Raw genomic sequence first — 26,333 nt, forward strand, 5'->3', positions numbered from 1 at the left:
ACTCTACTAAATGCCATGTTTATATCAAGGTCGTGCTCGCCGGAAGTTAACGTATGATGACGTCACGGAGGCAAGAGAACTACTTTTTGTAACAATTCTTTTCAGAGAAATGTGTATTAAGATAATAGTAAATTTTATAATCAATTTACCATTCTAATATTCACATCTATAACACAATTTACGAATCGTTCCATTAAAAAAACAAATAACGATACATGAGGTACAATTTAAAGAGAATAACATAGTTAAAAATAGTACGTTCTCCATGTTGAGTGATAAGGTCTGTAAATAGCAAACAGCAAGTGCTATACAAAATTTTATTATTTTTAAACAATGCTTTCTCTGATATATGCCAATCAAATCGACATAAATTGAAAGTGGTAAAATTATTTTTCAGAGTATGCTCATTGTAATGGTTTTGCTTTTGCTCTTTATTTTAAAAAGAAAATGTACAAAATTTTTTTTTAATGCGTTCCCCACCCGCAGGTTTATAAATGAAATGATTAGTATTAGTATAAGTACCTAATCTGACACTCGGCCTGTTCTCACGTAACATTCATGAGCTGTTTATTTTTTTACTAAAAATGACTTCGATGTCATCAATTTGTGTGCTTTAATTCCGTGTTTCTGGTGGACATGTTTGCTGTCAAATAAAATACAATGCCATAGAATATATATACATGACATATTTTATTACTTATCATAATTTCAAACCTTTGTAAGGCCTGTGAATATACCATTAACTAATTGTGAAGATGAATAAGGCAAAGCCTCAAAGCGAGCTCTTTGAAAGGATTTACAACTGTACACTTTCGGTTGCACAAATCAATCAACACTACCACACAATATTTTTACTTTTGATAAATACGGCCATTTCATGTTTTATATGACATCTAAATTGAATACACCCATCAGAGAACATAAATTCATATAGAATCCAATTTCGGATTAATACAGCTTGAGCGATTTTTGCACTTTCCACTTTGAAGGGGACATACTATATGGTCAGTCACAGTGGCAAATCACGGAGGATGGGTAAAACATCCCCGGTGGAAAATCAGAGATTCGCAGTGATCAATATCAAATATAAATGTTCACATACATGTGCAATGTAGTCTTGTTAGAAAATGTCAATAACACTTATCTGTTGCTACAAAGGTAGGAATGACATGTTTTAATCAATTGAGATATATAGCAAGCTTATATTGAGAGATTAGGAAAGTCCTGCAACCTGCTACATAGTTGCATTAAAATTATTAGTAGCATTGATAAGCCTGCAAATACAACATTAGATTGCATGATTAATTATGGAGACAAGTAATTTCTAGAATGCACCTGTAACAAATTTGACATACAAGAATTTCAGCAAGAGCACAAAAGTCTTACTGTTTGTCAATCAATAAGCGGCAAATGATCTGCATTTACAGGCTTCGCGAAACTGCTGAAAAATTTGCCTGACATTCGGTCAGACAAACTTTCAATTCTTGTCTGACCGAAAGAACTTTTGTCTGACCGAATTTTTTTTCCAAATATATGTATATGGTAATACCTTTGTGGTTTTTTTTAAAGACATAACAACTTTTAAAGATTTGCAACACAATTTTATTCCCTTAAATAAAACATTAGTTTATCTAGATTGATGGACTCTGTCTGGAAATCAAAACATTCATGATCAAAGCGGCCATTTTTCCATTTACCCACAAATTTTCTCGGCGGGCGCCTGGACTCGTACTCCTTTTGTTTCGCTTTTTTATCTTCATTGGATAGTTTACGATTTTTGCTGGGCGTAGCACCAGCGTAATAATGTAGTAACACCGACATTTTGGTTATTGACAGTCGTATGTATCTAGAATTTGATTGGACACTTATAATGAAACGGCGAATCAAAACTCGTTTTACATTTTTTTATTCAAAGGGAGAAAACTCGGTCTTGATCGGTCTTGGATATATCCCGGTATTCGTACCGGACATAAGGTCCGGAACTCCGAAAAAAAATATCGGACCGGCCTGATTTTTGCCGGACATGTCCGACGGTCCGGCAACTTTCGCGAAGCCTGCATTTAACCAGTTTAAGGCAATTGTCTTGTCAACATGCACATGGAACATGCAGTAGCTTGGAGGTAGCGACATCAAGTTTTGATGTGTTTGAAATATTTGTAAATTATCGGTCAATTAGGAAAGCAAGACAATCGAGTTTTAAATGGCAAAAATAAATTTCAAAAGTTTAGATTTTACATGCTTTTGTTGTTATTAAAGCATTAGCTTGCATTCTTCATGCGTCTAAATTAAAAGATTGTTTGTTTGCTGCTTTCATCCAATCCATCAAAAATCCGTCAGTCCAAAATTTAGATGAAAAAGTTCATTAATTTTTTTTAGTATCTTCCTTTATTAACAAAAATAGTCCAAACCTTTTTGTGTTTAAAATCAAGTTTGGTAACTTCAAACTTTATCTGCAGACAAAGAATAATATGTTCTGAACAACAGATAAGCTTTGAAAGTAAATTGGGTATTACTCCATCATTTCATGTGGAATTGGGTATTGTCTCCATTTAATTGGGTATTCTAAAACCTGTTACCCTATGATTTTAAGATCAATTTGGAATTCAATTATGAAGATATGAATTATGTTATTTTATTATTATTTACGCAATTGCCGGAATGTGCCAGTTATTTGTCTACATTCCGGAATGTGGCACATAAAACATTGTCCAGAATTTAAACAACTTCGTTTTCTGGCGGATTTTTAACTATTTAGAACTGTTATGTTGCAAATCTTCTTGTATGTACGATGCCATATAGCTTTCAGAGTGTCTATTGATATAGGTTATTCGCATGGGACCTACTTATCAAAAAACAATGATCTCTGCTGGTCTGTAAAGACTGTCAACATGAGTAGAGTATTATATAAATTGACAGTCTCATACTTAATTGATTTGACTTCAGCAGTCTTTCGATACCGGGGACCTTCAAAGACCACAGACCGTCTATTAGTAAGCCCTAATTGCATTTGGGAATATTTGGAAAGCATGCATACAACTATTGTCCAAAACTACGAGTGGATGACAGGTTAATTTTGCATGACGAAAATGACAATACGCGTGGATATTTAAGGCAATTGCGTATCTTTTTTTAATGGATTTTGATATGCATATAAAAAATAATTGCATATTTTGTAAAATAAATTTCATAAATAGGCAAATACGCACATTATCTGTTGCTCTGGTGTTACTGTTTAAAGTTGCACTGGCAGACTTCTGCATGCTGCGACAGACCTTTTTCCTCTATATTGGGAAAATGCCACATGACAAATTTGGGAAATTTGTGTCGTAAAATTTTCCAATTTGGGAAAAAAATTATCGTGAAATTTGCCAATTTGGAAAAATATGCTAGCATTCAAGGTGTTACAATTGTTTAAATTTAATCTAAATAAATCTTACTTAAACTGTTCAGCTTTTTCTGTAATATCGAAAATACAAGGACAGGCCAAAATGTGTACAAATGTAAAACTGATATGAATTAAAAATTATGTTTTTATTCACAAAACATGAATACATTCTGTAAGGCCACTTGGGAGCCATTCAGTGCAAATAAAAAAGTGGACATTACATATTTTCAATTTATGTCATTGGTTAATAACTTTATATGTTATGGAAAAGTACTTATAAAATATTTTATTCATTTTAATGACAATCCTTTTCACCTAATTTATCTTGAGCAAAGATCAGATGGTTAAAATAAAACAAACTGCTTGACAGCAAAAAATAACAACAAATATAATGTATATTAAACTCTGCTGTTAATTCAATAAGAGACCAAAATCTTTTAATTCAAGGCTGCAGTTGTTGATAAAATTTACCTACCAACCTACTGTACCTACCAACCCAACTAAAAATGGCCAGTAAGAAGTGGCAAACAGGTAGCTAATTTTTTAAGGATGATCCTATGTTGAATGAGAAACAAACACATTTTGAATGCATACAGAAGAATACAAATTGTAATTATACCCCCACAAACGAAGTTTAGGGGGGGTATATAGGAGTCAGCTTGTCGGTCGGTCAGTCCGTCAGTCGGTCCACATCATGGTTTCCGGACGATAACTAGAGTTTGGAATGAGGTATTGTAATCAAACTTGGTATATAGCAACCTTATGTGGAAACTCCGGTTGGTATTGCATTTGGACCCCCTGGGTTCAAGGTCACCGTTACTAAAAATAGAAAAATGGTTTCCGGATAATAACTAGAGTTAGGAATGAGATATTGTTATCAAACTTGGCGTATAACAAGCTTTTATGAAAACCTGGGTTGGTATTGCATTTGGGCCCCCTGGGGTCAAGGTCAAGGTCACCGTTACTAAAAATAGAAAAATGATTTCCGGACAATAACTAAAGTTAGGAATGAGATATTGTAATCAAACTTGGTGTACAGCAAGCTTATATAAAGACCCTGGTTGGTATTGCATCTGGACCCCCTGGGGCCAAGGTCACCGTTACTAAAAATAGAAAAATGGTTTCCGGACAATAACTAAAGTTAGGAATGAGACATTGTAATCAAACTTGGTGTTTAGCAAGCTTATTTGAAGACCCCGGTTGGTATTGCATCTGGACCCCCTGGGGCCAAGGTCACTGTTACTAAAAATAGAAAAATGGCTTCCGGACAATAACTAAAGTTAGGAATGAGATATTGTAATCAAACTTGGTATATAGCAAGCTTATATGAAGACACTGGTTGGTATTGCATCTGGACCCCCTGGGGTCAAGGTCACCGTTACTAAAAATAGAAAGATGGTTTCCGGACAATAACTAAAGTTAGGAATGAGATATTGTAATCAAACTTGGTATATAACAAGCTTACATGAAGACCCCTGTTGGTATTGCATCTGGATCCCCAAGGGCCAAGGTCAAGGTCACCATTACTAAAAATAGAAAAATGGTTTCCGGACAATAACTAAAGTAAGGAATGAGATATTGTAATCAAACTTGGTGTTTAGCAAGCTTACATGAAGAGCGCGCTTGGTATTGCATTTTGACTCCCTTGGTTCAAGGTCACAGTTACTAAAAATAGAAAAATGGTTTCCAGACAATTGCTAGAGTTAGGATCAAACTTGGTGTACAGCAAGCTTATATCAAGATCCTAGTTTGGATTGCAATAAATTGAAATAATTCTTTGTACACAGTGCTGATGGTACTTTATTTACTGTAGGTTTATTTCAAATTTTTCTTCAGACAACTTATTTTTCAAAAGTCAAAGTTGCTGGTGGGGGTATTAATCACCTTCAGTGATAGGTCTAGTTGTTATCAAGCTTGGTATTTAGCAGCCTTTTTTGGAAACCCTGGTTGGGATTGTTGTATGGACCTCCTAGGGACAGGGGTCACTGACTCACTGTCACTAAAAGATAGAAAAAATATGGTATCATGACAATAACATTAGATAAGAATGAGTTATTAATAATTATTTGTAAACAGTTGTTACCTCTTAAGTTAAGTTTAAATTTTGCTTCGGACCACCTATTTTTCAGGAAGTCAAAGGATGCTAGTGGGGGTATAAATCACTTTTAGTGATAGCTCTAGTTATTTTAAAAATTCGTCCGCACCACTCCTCTTACACTATTCATGCAATATCACTGTAACTTGATTGATAGCTCAAGTACTTATGCATATTACACAGGTTTTCCACTTCAATGATGTTTGGCTTAGTAACGTTTGGCCCTTTGATAAAAAAATGTTGCAGTGTTGCCCATACTACTTCTTGGAAACTAATGGTGCATTTTCATCAAAACTTGACAGGAATGATTAAATACGGGATCTTAAAATCCTGAATTGACCTACCCACAAAAACCATGAAAAATTGTGCTCCACAAATAATAATGATTTTGCAGTAATTAATTTTCTTTCACAATCTGAGTTCTACATAATACTAAAAAGAAATGTTTCTACCTTTGTATCCTAAGGAAAGGAATATCAATTCAATAACTTACCATGTTTATTATTACTTTACAGATGTAAATGATGGACCCAGCTGGTCACCCAGATCTGGTGACCACCCCAGAGATGGCAATGCCAGGAAACCTGGAGATTTTGGCTCAGACTGCAGCCTCACAATCAAATGAGGACCCACCTACATTTTCTGGTAAGAAACTGTCCTTTCTCGATGGAAAAAATAGAGCTTATGTTATAGTTATGTAGTTTAGCATGAGAGTCTGACAGTGATTTTAGTTTTAGTTGGGTCAGGGTTGATCTTTATGTCACATTAAGGGACTTTTTATATGCCCAAAACGGCATATTATGTTATACCCCCTGGCGTTCGTCTGTCTGTCCGAGCAAACATTTTGGGTTTAGGGGCTATATAACTGTAGAGAACAAAAGAGAACAATAGGTTCATTCCGTGATCAAAGGGTTTATGGGCTAGTAGCTCTTAAGAAAACAAAGAAAATAACAAAGAAAATAGCACCTAAACCCAAAATGTTGGAACGTCCGTCCGTCCGTTAGCAATTCGGTTTCCGGAGCATAATTTAAGTTCCATTTGGCCAACAATGTTCAAACTTCATAGGATGATTGTCCATATTGGGTAGAAGACCCCTATTGATTTTGGGGTCAAAAGGTCAAGGTCACTATAACCTTAAAACTGAAAACAGTTTTCGAAGCATAACTTAAGTTCCATTTGACCCACAATATTAAAACTTCATAGGATTATTGTCCATATTGGGTAGAAGACACCTATTGATTTTGGGGTCAAAATGTCAAAGGTCAAGTTCACTATTACCTTAAAATTGAAAACAGTTTCCGGAGCATAACTTAAGTTCCATTTGACCCACAATATTCAAACTTCATAGAATGATTGTCCATACTGGGTTGGAGACCCCTATTGATTTTGGGGTCACAAGGTCGAAGGTCAAGTTCACTATTACCTTAAAATTGAAAACAGTTTCCGGAGCATAACTTAAGTTCCATTTGACCCACAATATTCAAACTTCATAGAATGATTGTCCATACTGGGTTGGAGACCCCTATTGATTTTGGGGTCACAAGGTCAAAGGTCAAGATCACTATTACCTTAATACTGAAAACAGTTTCCGGAGCATAACTTAAGTTCCATTTGACCCACAATATGTAAACGGATGTAAAGTGAACTTTGATATCAGCTGACCTAGATTTTGACAAAGTGTCTTACTCTGTTGTCCTTTGATGTACAGTCATGAAATTTAGGCCATGTGAAATATGACCTTCACCTACAAATTCACTAGACTCAACTGCATTGATAGAATCCTACTCTGATCTTTTATTTTAATTACAATAGATTTAACCACTAATCTGATAATAAGAATTAGATAGGTCAGGGATCTATGCATTATGGCAATCTTCAATTGTATAGAAACAAAAAAGTTTTTGTTCCTACATTACTATTTAGTGTTGTATTAATGCGGTGGCATAGCATTTTTCACAAATGCAATCTTGTTTGTAACTTTTCTCCTATTAGGCTGCGGATAAGGCAGTGCTTAATTGCTTCTGCTGTAACTGTAAATTTATTGCCACAGTTGTCATCATTCTAATTTTTCAGGGTATCCAGTGCTCAAAATAGCAGAGAATACAAATATTCAGTTGCCACTTCTTTCCCAGCATATCAGGATTGAAGGCCAACCTGGTGGTCCAATGCTAAGTCAAGCTCAGCTCCATAAGATACTTAACTCAACAGAACAAGACAAACGTATGTCCCCAGGTCCTCTTTCCATTATAACTACAACCAGTCTGAGTGAACCAGGACAGCCTAGCCCAGCTTCAATATCGCAGAGCTCTCATATTCTTTATCGTACAACTGGTGCTGCAGGTGATGCTATGTTGAGTGCTATCAATTACAATGACAGTGAAATGATCGAAACAAGTTTTGATGTTGGAAGCAATCTTGGAAATTTAGATGACGGTATTTTAGCTGGGATAAGCAATTCTGGCCGACTAAATGAAAACCCATCCAATGATACTTTTCAATTGTTTGATAGTGAAGGAGACTCTTTAAATATGGATGCTCTTTCACCACACAACTTACTAATGGACCCTGGTAACCTCCAATCTGTTGGTGGTGTCTCAGATTCTGGAGATTCAAATATGGCAGGTGAGTAACTATATATATACGGCATAGAAATGTTAAAGAATTCTTAATTATCAAGGGTTGTGGTAGCACATGGATACCAAAGACCAAATTATGAATCTGTTTCATGTGTCTGGTCATTCTTTGAAATGTGGTGGTATAAATATTCATAAACAACATTTGTAATTTAAATTTATGAAATTTAAGATATTAAAACTACAAATTAATACTATTAGATTTTATTTTTCAGAAAAGTAGAGTATGATTATCAAGAAGTGATACAATTTGTATTTTACAGAAACAAGTCTTCGAGATGAAGACAAGAAAAAAGTTAGCTCGAAATATCGTAATAAGAATGGTAAAAGTCAGATGTCACCAGGTAAAGTCACTGGACCGCTAGAATGTAACCAGTGTCACAAAGTTTTCAATAATACTAGTGCCTTGGCCAAGCACAAACTGACTCATAGTGATGAAAGGAAATATCTGTGTACAATCTGTGAGAAAAAATTCAAGAGACAAGATCATTTGTAAGTTTTGTTTGGGTTTTATTTTACGAGTTGGGCCCCCACTTTAAGGGGGGAAGGGCATTTAGATTTACCCTTGTCTGTCCGGACGTCCATCCGTTCTCGTGTTGTTTCATGCGTAGTTCAAAAAGTTTGTGATCTAGAGTCATGAAACTTTACAGGAATGTTAGTCAGCATTCTGTAGTTGTGCACCTGATAATATGCGTGTGAATTTATACAGTAATTATAGGGTAATTGCCCTTGACTTAGTAAAAATTTGCAATTTTCAACTTGTGTCGCAGGTAACTCAAAAGTATTTGACCTAGAGTCATGAAACCTGACAGGAATGTTGCTCAGCATGTGAAGTTATGAATTAGTGAAAATTTACAATTTTCAAGTTAGGGAAAAATGTGGGGAAAAGGTTGCCTATGGGGTGCAAATACTTTGCTTATGGGGTTTTAGCGATCAAAGGAGATCAAAGAAAAAAAACCCATAATGTCAACTCAGTAGGAACGTCCGTCCCTCCGTAACACTTTCGTGTCCGCTCCATAACTTTTAAAGCACTAAAAAATTTTTGAAATAAATTGGCACAAGTAATCACCATAATGAGATGATGTGCAGAGCGCAATAATTGGGTTGCTACCTGCAAGGTCAAGGTCACACTTAAAGGTCAAATGTTAAAAGCTCTTCATTTTATAATAAAAGTCCACATTTCGTGTCCGCTCCATAACTATCAAACTTAAACTACTGAAATTTTTTTAAAATAATTTGGCACAAGTTATCACCATAATGAGACGATGTGCAGAGCGTTATAATTGGGTTGCTACCCCCAAGGTCAAGGTCACACTTAAAGATCAAAAGTTAAAAGCTCTTCATTTCATAATAAAGTCTAACTTTTACTTTAAATGACATCTCCTTATAAACCGCTCAGCCAATTTCATCCATACTTCACAGGAATGTTTCTTTGGTAGTCAACTTTAAAAATTGTTCAAAGAATTAAATTCCAAGCGTTGTGCTTTTTTCAAGAAAGAAAAAACTTAAAATATCTTCTTTTAAAAATAGAAAGAGCTAGAGCTTAAATATTTGGCATGATACATCATCTAGTCAGTGTCTACCAAGTTTGTTCAAATAAAAGCCCTGGGGTAAAAATTGGCCCCTCCGAGAGGAGTCATTGTTTTTCCCTATATGTATATAGTCAATACTTAAAAAATCTTCTTATAAAACCCCCAAAAAGTTAGAGCTTAGATATTTATCATGAAACATCTTCTAATTGGTGTCTACCAAATTTGTTCAAATAAAAGCCCCTGAGTTAAAATTGGCCATTGCCCAGGGGCCTATAAACAGGTGAGCTATTTCACACTCAAAGGTCCAATGTAAAAAAACATGTATTTTTCATATCTGCTCTTTAACTTATTGACAATTCAAAGGTTTAAAATTACTTGGCATAAATGATCGTCACCATGACATAATCTGCAGAGTTCAACATCTAGGTTGCTACCCCCAAGGTCAAGGTTATATGTTATTCATTACTTTTTAGCTCATCTGACCACGAAGTGGTCAAGGTGAGGTATAGTGATGGGGCTATGTCTTGCGTCCATCGTCGTGCGTCGTTCATCGTCAAACAATTAGGTTGTTAACAGTCTAGCAGTCACAGTTTTGAGTGTATAATCATCAAACTTTGTCAGAATGTTTGTCTCAATGAAATACAGATCGAGTTCGAAGATGGGTCAAAAACTAGGTCACAGGAGCTAGAAATAGAAAAAGCTTGGCTGCAGTTTTGATCCAAATATTCTGGAAATTTGTCAGGAAGGTTGCTTTGATGATTTCTAGGTCAAGTTCAAAGATGGGTCATCTCTGGTCAAAAACTAGGTCACTAAAAACAGAAAAATCTTGTTAACACTCTAGTGGCTGTAGTTTTGATCCAAATGTTCTGGAAATTTGTCAGGAAGGTTGTTTTGATTATTTCTAGGTCAAGTTCGAAGATGGGTCATGTCCACTCAAAAACTAGGTCACAGGAGCTAAAAATAGAAAAAGTTTGTTAACACTCCAGTGGCTGCAGTTTTGATTCAAATATTCTGGAAATTTGTCAGGAAGGTTGTTTGATGATTTCTACGTCAACTTCGAAGATGGGTCATGTCTGGTCAAAAACTAGGTCACAGGAGCTAGAAAAAGAAAAAGCTTGTTAACACTCTAGTGGCTGCAGTTTTGATCCAAATATTCTGGAAATTTGTCAGGAAGGTTGTTTTGATGATTTCTAGGTCATGTTCGAAGATTGGTCATCTCCGGTCAAAAACTTGGTCACAGGAGCTAAAAATAGAAAAAGTTTGTTAACACTCCAGTGGCTGCAGTTTTGAATGCAAATATTCTGGAAATTTGTCAGGAAGGTTGTTTTGATGATTTCTATGTCAACTTCGAAGATGGGTCATGTCTGGTCAAAAACTAGGTCACAGGAGCTAGAAAAAGAAAAATCTTGTTAACACTCTAGTGGCTGCAGTTTTGATCCAAATATTCTTGAAATTTGTCAGGAAGGTTGCTTTGATGATTTCTAGGTCAAGTTTGAAGCTGGGTCATCTCCGGTCAAATTCTAGGTCACAGGAGCTAAAAATAGAAAAAGTTTGTTAACACTCTAGTTGCAGAGTTTTGATCCAAATATTCTGGAAATTGGTCAGGAAGGTTGTTTTGATGATTTCTAGGTCAAGTTTGAACATGGGTTGTCTCCGGTCAAAAACTAGGTCACATTGCCCAAATATGGAAACACCTTTTTAAACACTATGGGTCACATTTTTTACACAATTGTCTTCAAACTTGGCCAGAATGCTTGTCTAAGATATTGCTTGGATGCGGTTGATGGGTCAGGGGAGCGATCCAGGTCCATCATGGCCCTCTTGTTTTACTTTACGGAAGATTTCAAATAACATGGCACAAATAAGCACCATCATGAGACTATGTGTTTATGATATGCATGGCATAACATCAAGGTCATGGCTATAAAAGGTTCACTGGGGAAGGGGGTTATAGCTGTCTTTCAGACTGCCTTGTTTATCCAAGGTTCATCAATTACATAACTTAAGTAGAGGATTCACAAGGATATGTGTCCAGACTGTAATTTTGTCATGCACTGAAGGATCTTAAAATAATTTGGTATAAATGTCTACCACATCAAGGGGATGTGTCGCATCCAAGACCTCCAAGGTCAAGGTCACATTTATAGTTTTTCTCACAAGAAGTGTTTGAAGGTACAGTGTCAGCACTGTAACTTTGTCATGCATTGTAAGATTTAAAATATATTTTTTACTTGCGACAAGATGATGTGTTGCATCTAAGACACAGTCATGTCACTACCTAAAAGGTCAAGGTCACACTTAGAGGTTGTGATTCACATTCATGTCCAGACTTTTCTTATACAGCCTTTGTAATTTTTTTTACCAATGTCTCATATTTGCATTTATATATATTTGATAAATTTTATTGGTAAGTTGAATATTTTTCAACTTCATCACAAAGCAATGACATGCAAACTTATATTTTTCACAATAACAAAACGTCATGACTCTTGTCAAGTTATATGACTGTGAAGCTGTGCACCTGGGGTTTTACATGTGGATTTTTTCAGTTTTGTTAGAGTTAATGTCTTTGAACTAGTAAAAAATTTGCAATTTTCAACTTGTTCATGCATAGCTCAAAAAGTAATTGACCTGTAGGCCTGAAAGTTTACAAGAATGTTGGTCAGCACATGTACTTATGCACCTTGGGGTTTGCTTGTGGATTTATCAGTATTTGTAAAGATCTTGCCCTTTACTAAGTAAAAGATTTTTAGTTTTCAACTTGTGGCACATGTAGTCCAAAAAATATTTGACCTAGAGTCATAAGATTGACAAAACAGTGGCGTGTGGGGGCACCCGTGTCCTATGGGCACATTTCTACTTATATTTGTACTATAGAGGCTTAGATTTTTGATATGAAACATTGTGTAGTGGACCTGTACAAAAATTGTGCAAATTATTGCCCTTGGGTCAAAATTGCCCTGTTGTTTAATAGTTGTAATCTGGAACTCAGCGAATGTGGGTTTTTCCCAGCTAACGTCCCGTACAATCAAACCTTTACCGTTATAGATTCACGGTGCACTATCCGTCAACCTGTTGCTCTTATTTGTACCCCCGGGTTAGCTGGGGAAAACCAAAACATTCTTAATAGATGTTACCCGGAACTTGTCAAATGTGGGGTTTTCCCTATCCATATAAAAAATCCATATAAAGTGTAAACAAACTTTAACCATTATACCTAAAACCCAAATGTTCTTAATTCAGGAGATAGTTTATTGACTTGCGTGTTTATAGCCGTGAAACATTATCGCAACTCGTAAAAATTTACTTGTGTTAAACACCAACATTGTAGTGCATTGTTTACATCAATTAGGTAAAGCACATGTTTAGTCAATCAGAGTCAGACAGGGAGGGACATTGCATGAATACCACCCTGTACAATCGATTAATTGTCAAACAATTATGCCCACCTCAGACTGATGACATCATATTGTAGGCCAGCTAATCCTTTTGCATACATGTATAAGTGTAGTATATGGCGGCTCTCTGATTGGCTAATGATAATTTGTTGATGCATATGTGCAGATACCAACTTTCTTCGTGACATTGACAAGTAAAGTAATTAGGACTCAATTTTTTCCGAGGTATTTGACTTATCTTTGATATATCGAAATTCAGCTCTCCGGTATATCAGGAGAACAAAATTTGAATATTTACGGCAAAGTTTTGGCCTGAATCACCCTTCTGGATGAGCTCTGCTTGTATGATGAACTTTCAAGTATTATATTTTTTCAGAAATGGTCATTTAATGACACATAGAGACAAGAAGCCATACCAGTGCATGGTTATTGGATGTGAGAAAAGTTACTGTGATGCTCGCTCTCTCAAGCGTCATCTAGAAAATCACCATCAACACACAAGTGAGCAGATATCCAAAGAGATGGTTGCTGCAGCCAGTGCAGCTGCAGAGGTATTAGCTGATGCATCTAATGCTTTACCAATTCAAGCCACACCAAAAGGAGGTACGACAAGTCTTACAAGTAGTTTGAATGCAGGTAAAACATCACCAGGAAACTCTGTTAGTCAATCTAGTACCAAGAATAACCCAGTGACGTCATCTCCTGTAGCTTCAGACAATAAAGTGTTAGCTCAACAACTTATGTTAATGCCAAATTTGAACACTAATGTTCCTGTTCTTGTAACAATGGCAGTAAATTTACCAGAAGTAGCTGGACAGAACTCTCTGGCTAGTACACAACAGATGGCACTGGCTCAGTATGAGGCTTTGTTAAAACAACAGGAGCATGATAGACAAATCCAGTTTCTACAAGAGCAGCAGGCTAAACATGATGTGATAAAGATAGATTCGCAGAAGGTTGAGGTGTCCAAGGTGAGATAAATGTATATATCATTATAACTTATACCCCCTGCAAACAAAGCTTTCATATTTGTTATTTAGATTGGTCATGATTAGTAGATGATCCCTATTGATTTTGAGGTGACCAAGCCAAAGGTCACATGGGGCCTTGACTAAAAAAGCTTGTCCGCCCAATAACTTAGAATTCCTTTGACCCACAGTCTTCATATTTGCAGGGGTGTCAAAAGTCAGGATTAAGCCGGAATTCCGGATTTTCCAGCCAAAAAGTCATTTCTGAGATAAGTGCAAATTCGATGAAAAAATTCGATGGGGGTGGGGGGGGTAAGGGTTCAGTTGTTTTAAAAAGTCCTTGGTGATTGACGGATACAATACTGTAGTTAACGTGAGTGTCATGAAAAAGAAATCGACGAAAAACGGTATTAGTGCGACCGGTACGGGATGTATAGGTTTTAGCATCGTGATCAAAATCACCAGGCGCATTGCTTGCAAGCGTCTACTGATTACAACCAAAGAATGAAATTCTCAAATTGTCTCTTTGAGGTTGTTTTAGGAATGTAAGGAATCTACTACAAAATATTGGTACGTATTTTATGCAAACATTAATGAAAGGTGTTGAAAGGTGTGTTCAATTTGATGGGCGATATCATGGACTGCAAATCAGGGTCTATGAGTATAGGGACACTCAATGCTATCCAGCCTCAAAGCCAAAAACAGAAGTGCTGTTGAGTATTTTGACAGAAAAGATGTGCTCTACTCACCAATTGTAACTGGGCTCATACTTTTGATGAGTAGTGCAGGAAGTGCGAGGAATGAACAACTATCACAACAGAGAGCAGAAAGTGAGAGTGTGAGGGAAAACCTAGACATAGCGTAAAAAACCAGTTATGACAAAAAAAAGAGCTTTTGAAACCGTTTCAATCTGTGTTAAGAAATCAAGAGCTGCTTATGAAGGAGATCACTGATAGAAAATATATAATATTTAAGTAGCAGTTCATCAGTAAATTTAACTTTAAACCATAAGAATCAAAATCATCACACAAAGTTTATATACTTGAATGGATGCTGTAAGGTCAAGATTTAATTTCATTATGTACTGATAACTGTTGAGAATCTTAACAAGTATGAGCTGTTTGTATCTTTATAGTGTCAACATGTATAAGTTGGACATCTAGAAAAGTTTTTGGTTGAAAATGAGAGCAGATATATTTTCTCCTTTTATATATAATTGTGCCCCCACTTTAGTGGTGGGCATTTAGATTTACCCTTGTCTGTCCGTCCGTTCTACGTACCTCAAAAAGTATTTGACCTAGAGTCATGAAACTTTACAGGAATGTTGATCAGCATCTGTAGTTGTGCACCTAGGTATTTTCGTCTGGATATTTTTAGTATTTTCAGAGTTATTGCCCTTGACTTAATAAAATTTTGCAATTTTCAACTTGTGTTGCACGTAACTCAAAAAGTATTTGACCTTGAGTCATGAAACTTTACAGGAATGTTGATCAGCATGTGTAGTTGTGCACCTGGGTATTTTCGTCTGGATTTATTTATTATGCCCCCACTTCAAAGAAGAGGGGGTATATTGCTTTGCATTTGTCGGTCCGTCGGTCCGTAGACCAAATGGTTTCCGAGTGATAACTAAAGAACCCTTAGGCCTAGGAACTTCAAACTTGGCATGGTAATTGGTCATGACCAGTAGATGACCCCTATTGATTTTGGGGTCAAGGGGTCAAGGTCATATTGACCTTGAAGGTAAAAACGGTTTCCGCTCTAACTAAAGAACGCTTAGGCCTAGGAACTTCAAACTTGGTATTATGATTGGTCATGACCAGCAGATGACCCCTATTGATTTTGGGGTCAAGGGGTCAAAGGTCAAGGTCACATTGATCTTGTAGGTATAAACGGTTTCCGATCAATAACTAAAGAACCCTTAGGCCTAGGAACTTCAAACTTGATATGGTGATTGGTTATGACCAGCAGATGACCCCTATTGATTTTTGGGTCAAGGGGTCAAAGGTCAAGGTCACATTGACCTTGTAGGTAAAAATGGTTTCCGATCAATAACTTAAGAACGCTTAGGCCTAGGAACTTCAAACCTGGTATGATGATTGGTTATGACCAGCAGATGACCCCTATTGATATTGGGATCAAGGGGTCAAAGGTCAAGGTCACATAGACCTTGTAGGTAAAAACAGTTTCCGATCAATAACTAAAGAGCACTTAGGCCTAAGAACTTCAAACTTGGTATGGTGATTGGTCATGACCAGCAGATGAATCCTATTGATTTTGTTGTCAATGGGTCAAAGGTCAAGGTCACATTGACCTAGTAGGTAAAAACGGTTTCCGATCAATAACTTAAGAGCGCTTAGGCCTAGGAACTTCAAACTTGGTATGATGATTGGTCATGACCAGTAGATGACCCCTATTGATTTTTGGGTCAAGGGGTCAATGTCATATTAACCTTAATTATTTAATGACGGTTTCTGACCAATAGCTCAACAACTCAAGTTGCCTTGGTTGATATTTTTATATTAAACTAAAACTGCTTTGGTATACACTTTTGAAGGTCTTATGTAATATAACAACTTGGCTGTCATTAATGAGGCCTACATGATTCATTAAATTTATGCATATATCATTTGGTAAGATTTGTAATAACTTAAATTGCTGCACACAACCTATGGTGTCACAATAATTATTACCTTGTGACTAGTCATGACCAGTAGATACTAGATACAACCCTTTAATATTAATTGTTTGTTCGCTGGGTCAAAAGTCATGCATAATAACCTGATCACATGACTAATTGGCTACCAATAGGGGGCATACATGTTTTACAAACATATCTTGTTATTTTTATTAGAGTTATTGCCCTTGACTTAGTAAAATTTTGCAATTTTCAACTTGTGTCGCATGTAACTCAAAAAGTATTTGACATAGAGTCATGAAACTTTACAGGAATATTGATCAGCATGTGTAGTTGTGCACTGGGTATTTTCATCTGGATTTATTAAGTATTTTTAGAGTTATTGCCCTTGACTTATAAAATGTTTGCAATTTTCAACTTGTGTCGCATGTAATTCAAAAAGGTTTCGCTTGTGGATTTATCCAGTATTTGTAGAGTTATTTCCCTTGACTTAGTAAAAACCATTTCATTATGTTGTTATTTGTTCCTCGAGTGCTTGAGTTAGAATCAACGAACTTTACAGGAATAATGATCAGCATCACTAAATTACAGGAATAATGATTCACATCACTGTAAAGCTATGCACCTGGGACTTTGCATGTAGATTTTTGTCAGTTTTGTTAAGAGTTATTGCCCTTGACTTACAGTAGTATAAATTTGCAATTTTCAACTTGTTCATGCATAGCTCAAAAAGTATTTCACTTGTAGGCCTGAAAGTTTACAAGAATGTTGGTCAGCATGTGTACTTATGCACCTTGGGGTTTGCTTGTGGATTTATTCAGTATATTTGTAAAGTTCTTGCCCTTCACTTAGTAAAAGATTTTTAGTTTTCAAAAAATATTTGACCTAGAGTCATAAGATTGACAGAACTGTGGCGCGGTGGGGACACCCGTGTCCTATGCACACATTTCTAGTTAAAGTTATATGCTTGTTTTAAAAGTTGTTTTATCTTTTATTGTTTACACTCAACTTTTATAACTCTTGATTAAATGCAACACATACGATAAAAGGTTTTAGACTATACTGTCAGAGGAAAAAAATGATGTGACTTGGTCAGAGTGAAAATGGCAAAAAATTATGACAAATACATTTAAAAAATATTGGTGAAGTGTCTGGGGAAATTGTTCTAGTGCATTTTAAAATGCTGAATTTCAACTTTTCTTGGGGGACTTTGCCCCCCTAGACCCCCCACAGGGGCTTTGTCCCTTGACCCCAATAGGGACCTGTTCCCCCCAAACCCCCGGCATTTTCAGGATTTTAATTTTAGACATGTTGACACCCCTGTATTTGGCATGGAGGTTGGACATGACCATAAGATGACCCCTTTTGATTTTGAGGTCATCAGGTCAAAGGTCGAGGTCACAGGGGCCATGAATAAAAAAAGCTTGTCTTCTTGTAAAGACCCAAAAGGCCTAGAGCTTAGATATTTTGCATAAGGCATTGTCTGGTAGACCTCTACCTAGATTGTTAAAATTATAGCCCTGGGGTCAAAATCGGTACTCTACCAAAGTTGTTCAAATTTTGCCTCTTTGAGTGTCAAAATTAGCCGCGCCCGGGGGGGCCATAGGTTATCCTTATATGTATATAGTAAAAACTCAAAAAATCATCTTCTCTAAATTTACAAAGGCTAGAGTTAAGATATTTTGCATGAAAGATTGTGTAGTGAACCTCTAGCATGATTGTACAAATTATAGCCCTGGGGTCAAAATTTTGCCTTGCCCAAGAGGACTGTGACCTACTTTCTTGTCCTTTGATGTGCAGCAATGAAATTTTGACCTTTTGCACAGTTTTAGTTGTAAAATTGAGCTTTGATATCAGGTGACCTAGATTTTGATGATGTGACCTACTTTCTTGTCCTTTGATGTACAGCTATGAAATTTGAACCATTTGCATAGATTAAGATGTAAAGTGAACTTTGATATTAGCTGACCTAGATTTTGACAAAGTGTCTTACTGTGTTGTCCTTTGATGTAGTCATGAAATTTAGGCTGTGTGGAATATGACCTTCACCACCAAATTCACTAGACTCAAGTGCATTGATATATTCCTACTCTTATCTTTTTAGCTCACCTGAGCATATGCTCAGGGTGAGCTATTAGGATCACTCTTCGTCCGTCGTACGTCGTCCTTCGTCCGTCGTACGTTGTCCGTTCACACTTTTCAAACGACATCTCCTCTGAAACCATAAGGAGATCATAATGAAACTTCACAGGGATGTTCCTTGTGTGAAGCTTTAACAAAGTTGTTCAAAGAATTCCATTCCATGCAGAACTCTGGTTGCCATGGCAACCAAAAGAAAAAACTTTAAACATCTTCTTCTAAAAAACCCAAAGAGCTAGAGCTTAGATATTTGGCATGAAACATCTTCTACTGAGTGTCTACCAAGATTGTTCAAATAAAAGCCCTGGGGTCAAAATTGGCCCCGCCCTAGGGGGTCATTAATTTTCCCTATATGCATATAGTAAAAACTTAAAGAAATCTTCTTTTAAAGAACCCAAAGAGCTAGAGCTAAGATATTAAGCATGAAACATCTTCTACTGAGTGTCTACCAAGATTGTTCAAATAAAAGCCCTGGGGTCAAAATTGGCCCCGCCCCAGGGGGTCATTGATTTTCCCTATATGCATATAGTAAAAACTTAAAAAATCTTCTACTAAAAAACCCAAAGAGCTAGAGCTTAGATATTTGGCATGAAACATGTTCTAATGGATGTCTACCAAGTTTGTTCAAATAAAAGCCCTGGGGTCAAAATTGGCCCCGCCCCAGGGGGTCATTGATTTTCCCTATATGCATATAGTAAAAACTTAAAAAAATTTCTTTTAAAGAACCCAAAGAGCTAGAGCTAAGATATTTAGCATGAAACATCTTCTCATGGGTGTCTACCAAGTTTGTTCAAATAAAAGCCCTGGGGTCAAAATTGGCCCCGCCCCAGGGGGTCATTGATTTTCCCTATATGCATATAGTAAAAACTGAAAAAATCTTCTTCTAAAAAACCCAAAGAGCTAGAGCTTAGATATATGGCATGAAACATGTTCTAATGGATGTCTACCAAGTTTGTTCAAATAAAAGCCCTGGGGTCAAAATTGGCCCCGTCCCGGGCTGACATTGATTTTCCTTATATGTGTATAGCAAAAACTTAAAAGTCTTCTTTGAAAAAACCCGAATAGCTAGAGTTTAGATATTAAGCATGAAACATTTTCTAGTAAGTGTCTACAAAGATTTTTCAAATAAAAGCCCTTGGGTCAAAACTGGCCCTGCCCCAGGTGTATCATTGTTTTTAACTATATGTGTAAAGAAAAAAACTTGACCAGCTAGACCTTAGATGTTAAGCATGAAATATCTTCTAATGGGTGTCTACCAAGTTTGTTCAAATAAAAGCCCTGGGGTTTAAACTGGCCCCGCTCCGGGGGCCTATATACAGGTGAGCGACTTCAGGGCCATCATGGCCCTCTTGTATTGGATTAACAATAGATTTAACCACTAATCTGATAATAAGAATTAGACAGGTCAGGGATCTATGCATTATGACAATCTTCAATTGAATAGAAACAAAAAAAATCTGTTCCTATACTACTATTTAGTGTTGTATTAATGCGGTGGCATAGCATTTATCTCAAATGCAATCTTATATTTTTTTGGGAGCCTATGCCAATGAGCATTGTACTGAGATTAGCTTTATATCAGAGAGTGCTATATAGAGGCTCCAGTGTATATGTTATTGTATTAATATTTGCTATTCATGTCTTTTTTAGCAAATGGATCTAACAGACATAGATATGCAAGTTATAGCGACAGCAGCTCAACTTCAGGAAGAAAGACAAAAGCAACAGCAGCATCAACAACAACAGCAGCAACAAGTTTTGTCCGAGCCTTCCTCTGTATCCAGCCTACATGCACAAGGTACACCAAATGTACAGAGCCCTGTTAGTGGTGAACAATCACCAGTATATATGGAGATGAGTCCTGTAAATCATCAGGCAACACCAACCAGCCCTATCCGATCACCAGCTCAGGCTTGGTATGGGAATTTTACTACTCATGCAGGAGCACCTGCCCCAAATACAACTGTGGCTGATGTGAAATCAGGGTATGTTTTAATTTGTTGCCAAAAACATCATACATATTTAGCTCACCTGAGAGCTAACTGCTAATACAGCTTGATTTTTTAAGGATCAATATGCAGAATCTATTTATTTTCCATTTATTCTTCAGTGAAAGCAGTAGGCCAGATGGATTTACATTTGTCTGGCATGTTTAATGTCTGAAGATTTACTAAAATTGTTCATATATTCCATTCTCAGTCACAACAGTAAGAAATATATTTTAAACTAAAAATGAAAGATTAACACTTAAGATTTTTATGCCACCGAAGAGAGGCATATTAAAATCGCCTGTCCGTCTGTCTGTCCGTACAAACCCAGAGATACTTGTGTGTTCATATATGAAATAACCATAGAGGTATTGTGTTGCGAACAAGACTTAGGTTTCTACCACTAAGGTCAAGGTCACTGTGGGGGTTCAAACTTTGTCATTTCTTATGTTATATAAATATAGAAGGTGGTTGTTGTGTCTGCTCGAGAATACATGAAAGTTTCAATTTTTATTTTAAAATATAAAGTCACCATAGATGGACAATTTGTTGTGAACAAGACCCAGGTTTCTTTGTCTCACTTAAAGGTCACTGCTGGGGTTCGAACTTTGTCAAGTTTTTCCACCACACTTAACATGTAATTGGTGGTTTATAACTAGAATCCTTCGGGGGCATTTGTCACGTTCTGTGACAGCTCTTGTTTTCTTTTGTGATACACATACCGATATATATGGAAAGACAAAACTAATGTGACAAGACAGACCTATTAAAATTATAAAAAGGAAACGTTAAGATTTTTTCAAATGTTTCTTTGTTTGCTTTTAGAAAAAGGAAAAAGGCCAGAGCTTTGCACCTGCCCGGCAGTGGCTCTTGTTTTCTTTTACCAGAGCTATCTATTTATTTATCTATTTATTTATTTATCTTACCCATGAAATATGGTGCTATATCAGTCAAATATATTTCATATTTTTATGCCTCCCTTCAAAGAAGTGGGGGTATATTTCTTTGCATTTGTCTGTCGGTCGGTCCGTTGGTCCATAGACCAAATGGTTTCTGAGTGATAACTAAAGAACGCTTAGGCCTAGGAACTTCAAACTTGGTAACTTGGTATGATGATTGTTCCTGACCAGTAGATGACCCCTATTGATTTTGGGGTCAAGGGGTCAAAGGTCAAGGTCACATTGACCTTGTAGTTAAAAACAGTTTCCAATTAATAACTTGACAACCCATGGGCTGTTGGCCCTCAAACTTGGTATGTGCATTGGACTTGACCAGTAGATGACCCCTATTGATTTTAGGGTCAAGCGGTCAAAGATCAAAGTTGCATTGACCTTGTTGGTAAAAACGGTTTCCTATCAATAGCTTGACAAGCTATGGGCTTTTGGTCCTCAAATTTTGAAGGTTCATTGGTCTTGGCCAGTAGATGACCCCATTATGATTTTGGGGTCAGGGGAACAAAGGTCAAGGTTGCATTGACCTTGTATTACAAAACTGGACAACTCATGGACACTTGACCTTCAAGCTTTACAGATGCATTGCTTTTGGCCAGAAGATGACCTCAATGGATTTTTTGGCGTTAAGTAGTTGGAGGTCAAGATCACATTGACCTTATAGGTAACAAGGCTTTCTGATCAATATCCCAACTCACGGGCCCTATACTTTCAAACTTCACAGGTGCATTGGTCTTGGCCAGTAGATAACCTCAATTGATTTAAGGGTCAAAGGTCAATGTCATATTGACCTTGTATGTAAAGACTGTTTCTGACCAATAACTCAACAACTCAAGTTGCCTTGGTTGATATTTTTTTTATTAAACTAAAAATCCTTTTGGTATACACATTTCAAGGTCTTATGTAATATAATAACTGAGGCCTACATGATTCATAAAATGTATGCATATATTATTTGGTAAGATTTGAAATAACTTTGTCATATAATTGCTGCACACAACCTTTGCGGTCACAATTATCTAGTGACTAGTCATAACCAGTAATTAACCCTTATTGATTTTTTGGTCATTAGTTCAAAAGTCAGTCATAATAACCTGATCACATGACTAATTGGCTGCATATTTACAAACATATCTTTAAAAAATAAATATGAAATATAAATATGAAAGTGGGCGGAGTAAAAACTCGTATTTATTTTAAGGGACTTCTTTCAGCATTTTGTTTGAAAAATCTGATAAATACAAAACAACTTTCTGTTAAATATTGTTTTGAAAACTATCTTAGAGTGATAGATAATGGTCCTACTAAGAAAATAAATCCGAACACCAATATCTTTAATTCAGTCATTAGTGCTGTACAGACGTTTAAAGAGTTGTTTACGTGATGTCACAATGTAGTGCCAAATATCGTGTGCAAAACAAGGTGCATCTATAAATAATATATTACTGAGTGCTGCCAGTTATGTAGCAAGCAAGGGGGTTCGTAACCATTTTACTTTGATAATGAAATTAAATAAAAAGGTTATTTTTTCGTGAAATATGGTATTTATTTTCACTCAACATGATAAAATGCCACATATTTTCATGTTTCGTGATTTATATAGTATTTATATTTATACTTTCCGAAGGAAAAAACTGGTTATTAGATTGAGGTATGTCGGCGGGCGGGCGGGCGGACGGGCGGGCGGGCGTAAACAATTTCTTCTGTGCGCAACTCCTCCTACATTTCTCAACGGATTTTGACCAAACTTTCACAGAAGCTTTGTCATCAAGTGCCCTGACGCATATTGTCGGGGTTTTGCGATTGGATAATATTTGACCTAATTATGGCCCTTTGGTTTTTTTCCTCATAAAAGTCATATAGAATATATAGTGAACAATTTCTTCTTTGCGCAACTCCTCCTACATCTCTCAAAGGATTTTGACCAAACTTTCACAGAAGCTTTGTCATCAAGTGCCCTGGTGCATATTATGGGGGTTTTGCAATTGGATAATATTTGACCTAATTGTGGCCCTTTGTTTTTTTTCCTGATATAGAATATATAGTGAACAATTTCTTCTGTGTGCAACTCCTCCTACATTTCTCAATGGATTTTGACCAAACTTTCACAGAAATTTTGTCATCAAGTGCCCTGGGGCATATTGTGGGGGTTTTGCGATTGGATAAAATTTGACCTAATTATGGCCCTTTGTTTTTTTTTCCTTATACAGAACATATAGTGAACAATTTCTACTGTGCACAACTTCTGCTACATTTCTCAATGGATTTTGACCAAACTTTCACAGAAGCTTTGTTATCAAGTACCCTGGCGCATATTGTCGGGGTTTTGTGATTGGATAATATTTGACCTAATTATGGCCGTTTGTTTTTTTCCTTATACAGAATTATCACTATACATAAAGTGAACAAATTCTTCTGTGTTGAACTCGTCATACATTTCTCAATGAATTTTGTTCAAACTTTCACAGAAGCTTTGTCATCAAGTTCCCTGGCGCATATTGTAGGGGTTTTGTGATTGGATAATTTTTGACCTCATTATGGCCCTTTGTTTTTTTTCCTTATACAGAATATATAGTGAACACTTCTTCTGTGGCAATTCCTCCTACATTATTCATGTTTTACATCGCACATAGTTACATTGCTTGTTGCTTGTATTTGTATTTCAAATACAACATATTTATCTACAATGGTGATAATTGAAAACCTGGTTTCATGGCATTGCCATGTTTCTTGTTGCCCTTGACTTAGTAAAATTTTGCAATTTTCAACTTGTGTAGCATGTAACTCAAAAAGGATTTGACATAGTCATGAAACTTTACAGGAATGTTTATCAGCATGTGCAGTTGTGCACCTGGGTATTTTCATCTGGATTTATTTAGTATTATTAGAGTTAATGCCCTTGACTAAGAAATTTTTTACAATTTTCAACTTGTGTCGCATGTTACTCAAAAAGGATTTGAGATAGAGTCATTTAACCTTACAGGAAGGTTGCTCAGCATGTGTAGTTGTGCACCTGGGGTTTCGCTTGTGGATTTATCCAGTAATTGTAGAGTTATTTCCCTTGACTTAGTAAAAACTGTTTCATTATGTTGTTATTTGTTCCTTGAGTGCTTGAGTTAGGAAAATGATCAACATCACTAAATTACAGGAATAATGATCAACATCACTGTGAAGCTTTGCAACTGGGACTTTGCTTATGGATTATTTTTAGTTTTGTTAGAGTTATTGCCTTGACTTACAGTAGTATAAATTTGCAATTTTCAACTTGTATATGCATAGCTCAAAAAGTATTTGACTTGTAGGCCTGAAAGTTTACAAGAATGTTGGTCAGCATGTGTACTTATGCACCTTGGGGTTTGCTTGTGGATTTATCAGTATTTGTAAAGATCTTGCCCTTTACTAAGTAAAAGATTTTTAGTTTTCAACTTGTGGCACATGTAGTCCAAAAAATATTTGACCTAGAGTCATAAGATTGACAGAACAGTGGCGGGTGGCGGCACCCGTGTCCTATGGACACATTTCTAGTTTTTACTATAATTAGATATAACTTTGTAATTAGTTAATGGATAGTCTTGATGCTTGGACACAAAAAACCTTGACTGAGACTAATACATAAGACTAAGACCCTTGACAGTGTAGGTCAAATTATTGAATTGGGATAATTATAATTAGCAATTTCTTTGTCAGGAGTGGATGTATTATCGTCATACTTTCCTGTCTTTTGGACAATTTGTTTAAGAAAATCAAATTGAACTTGACCTTTTCTGATCTTAACCTTTGCTAAAATAGGCTGAAAATTTGTAATAAATGGATTGATTTGTTTTTGCTTGAACAAATCAACACTTTTGACAAAACAGACATATTAAATGATTCAAGTATGACCTTTACATATAAATGAAAGTCCAGGTCAAATATGGAATTTTAATTAATTCTGTATAATCGTCATAATATAACAATGTTCTTCCACTCATGTGTTTGCCTTTAGAAAAAAGAGAAAGAGAGGATAGCAATAACCATGTTCATTGAATCAGACAGATGGACTTAACAAATGATATAATTATTTTGTGCAGCAATAACCTGAAGATTGTGCTTTCCAGGAGGCTTTTCTTATGAAACATTTTCTTTTGTTTACTAGCGAAGAGCAAGCAAAGCCAGTGGTATGCACTATATGTCAACGTAGGTTTAAGAATGTTCCTGCGCTCAATGGTCATATGAGATTACATGGAGGGTACTTTAAAAAGGTAAGTGTGTATATTTTTTAGCCCAGTATAAGGAGGCATAATAACTTTGTAATATATGAATGGATTTTTAAATAATTCGTTCCTTGAAAATGTGAGTCCTTGGTAAAAAAGCATTTCTACTTTTGCTGAAATAATATATATTTAGATTACCTAAGCACAGTGTGCTTTTGTGGTCACTATTGTGTGGTGTCCACTGTGTATCAGTGTGTCTGTCATCAACTGACTGTCCTCTGAAACCACTGAGTCAGATTTGATGAAATTTTCCAGGAATGTTTCTAGTATGAGGTCTTCTAAAAGCTTTAAATGGTTCTGCTCCAGTGAACATCTAGCTCCAATGGGCTAAAAAAGACTTAAAAATGAAATCTTTTA

The 26,333-nt window shown here is 36.1% G+C and overlaps 1 protein-coding gene across 1 annotated transcript in view; it reads left to right on the forward strand.

Moving 5' to 3' along the window:
* Positions 1-246: 246 nt before the first annotated feature.
* The window catches only part of LOC132712816 (uncharacterized), a 107,280-nt gene continuing 81,193 nt past the window's right edge, over positions 247-26,333 (forward strand). The window contains exons 1-7 of the mRNA XM_060695252.1: positions 247-380; positions 5,996-6,125; positions 7,554-8,102; positions 8,377-8,605; positions 13,420-14,014; positions 20,436-20,770; positions 25,859-25,964. Of these exons, the coding sequence (XP_060551235.1) occupies positions 6,002-6,125; positions 7,554-8,102; positions 8,377-8,605; positions 13,420-14,014; positions 20,436-20,770; positions 25,859-25,964 (1,938 nt within the window). The 5' untranslated portion in view covers positions 247-380; positions 5,996-6,001. The remainder of the gene's footprint in view (positions 381-5,995; positions 6,126-7,553; positions 8,103-8,376; positions 8,606-13,419; positions 14,015-20,435; positions 20,771-25,858; positions 25,965-26,333) is intronic.

The sequence above is a fragment of the Ruditapes philippinarum genome, unplaced genomic scaffold (assembly GCF_026571515.1).
Source record: "Ruditapes philippinarum isolate M1 unplaced genomic scaffold, ASM2657151v2 ctg106_1_1_1_1, whole genome shotgun sequence".
Lineage (NCBI taxonomy): Eukaryota > Metazoa > Mollusca > Bivalvia > Venerida > Veneridae > Ruditapes > Ruditapes philippinarum.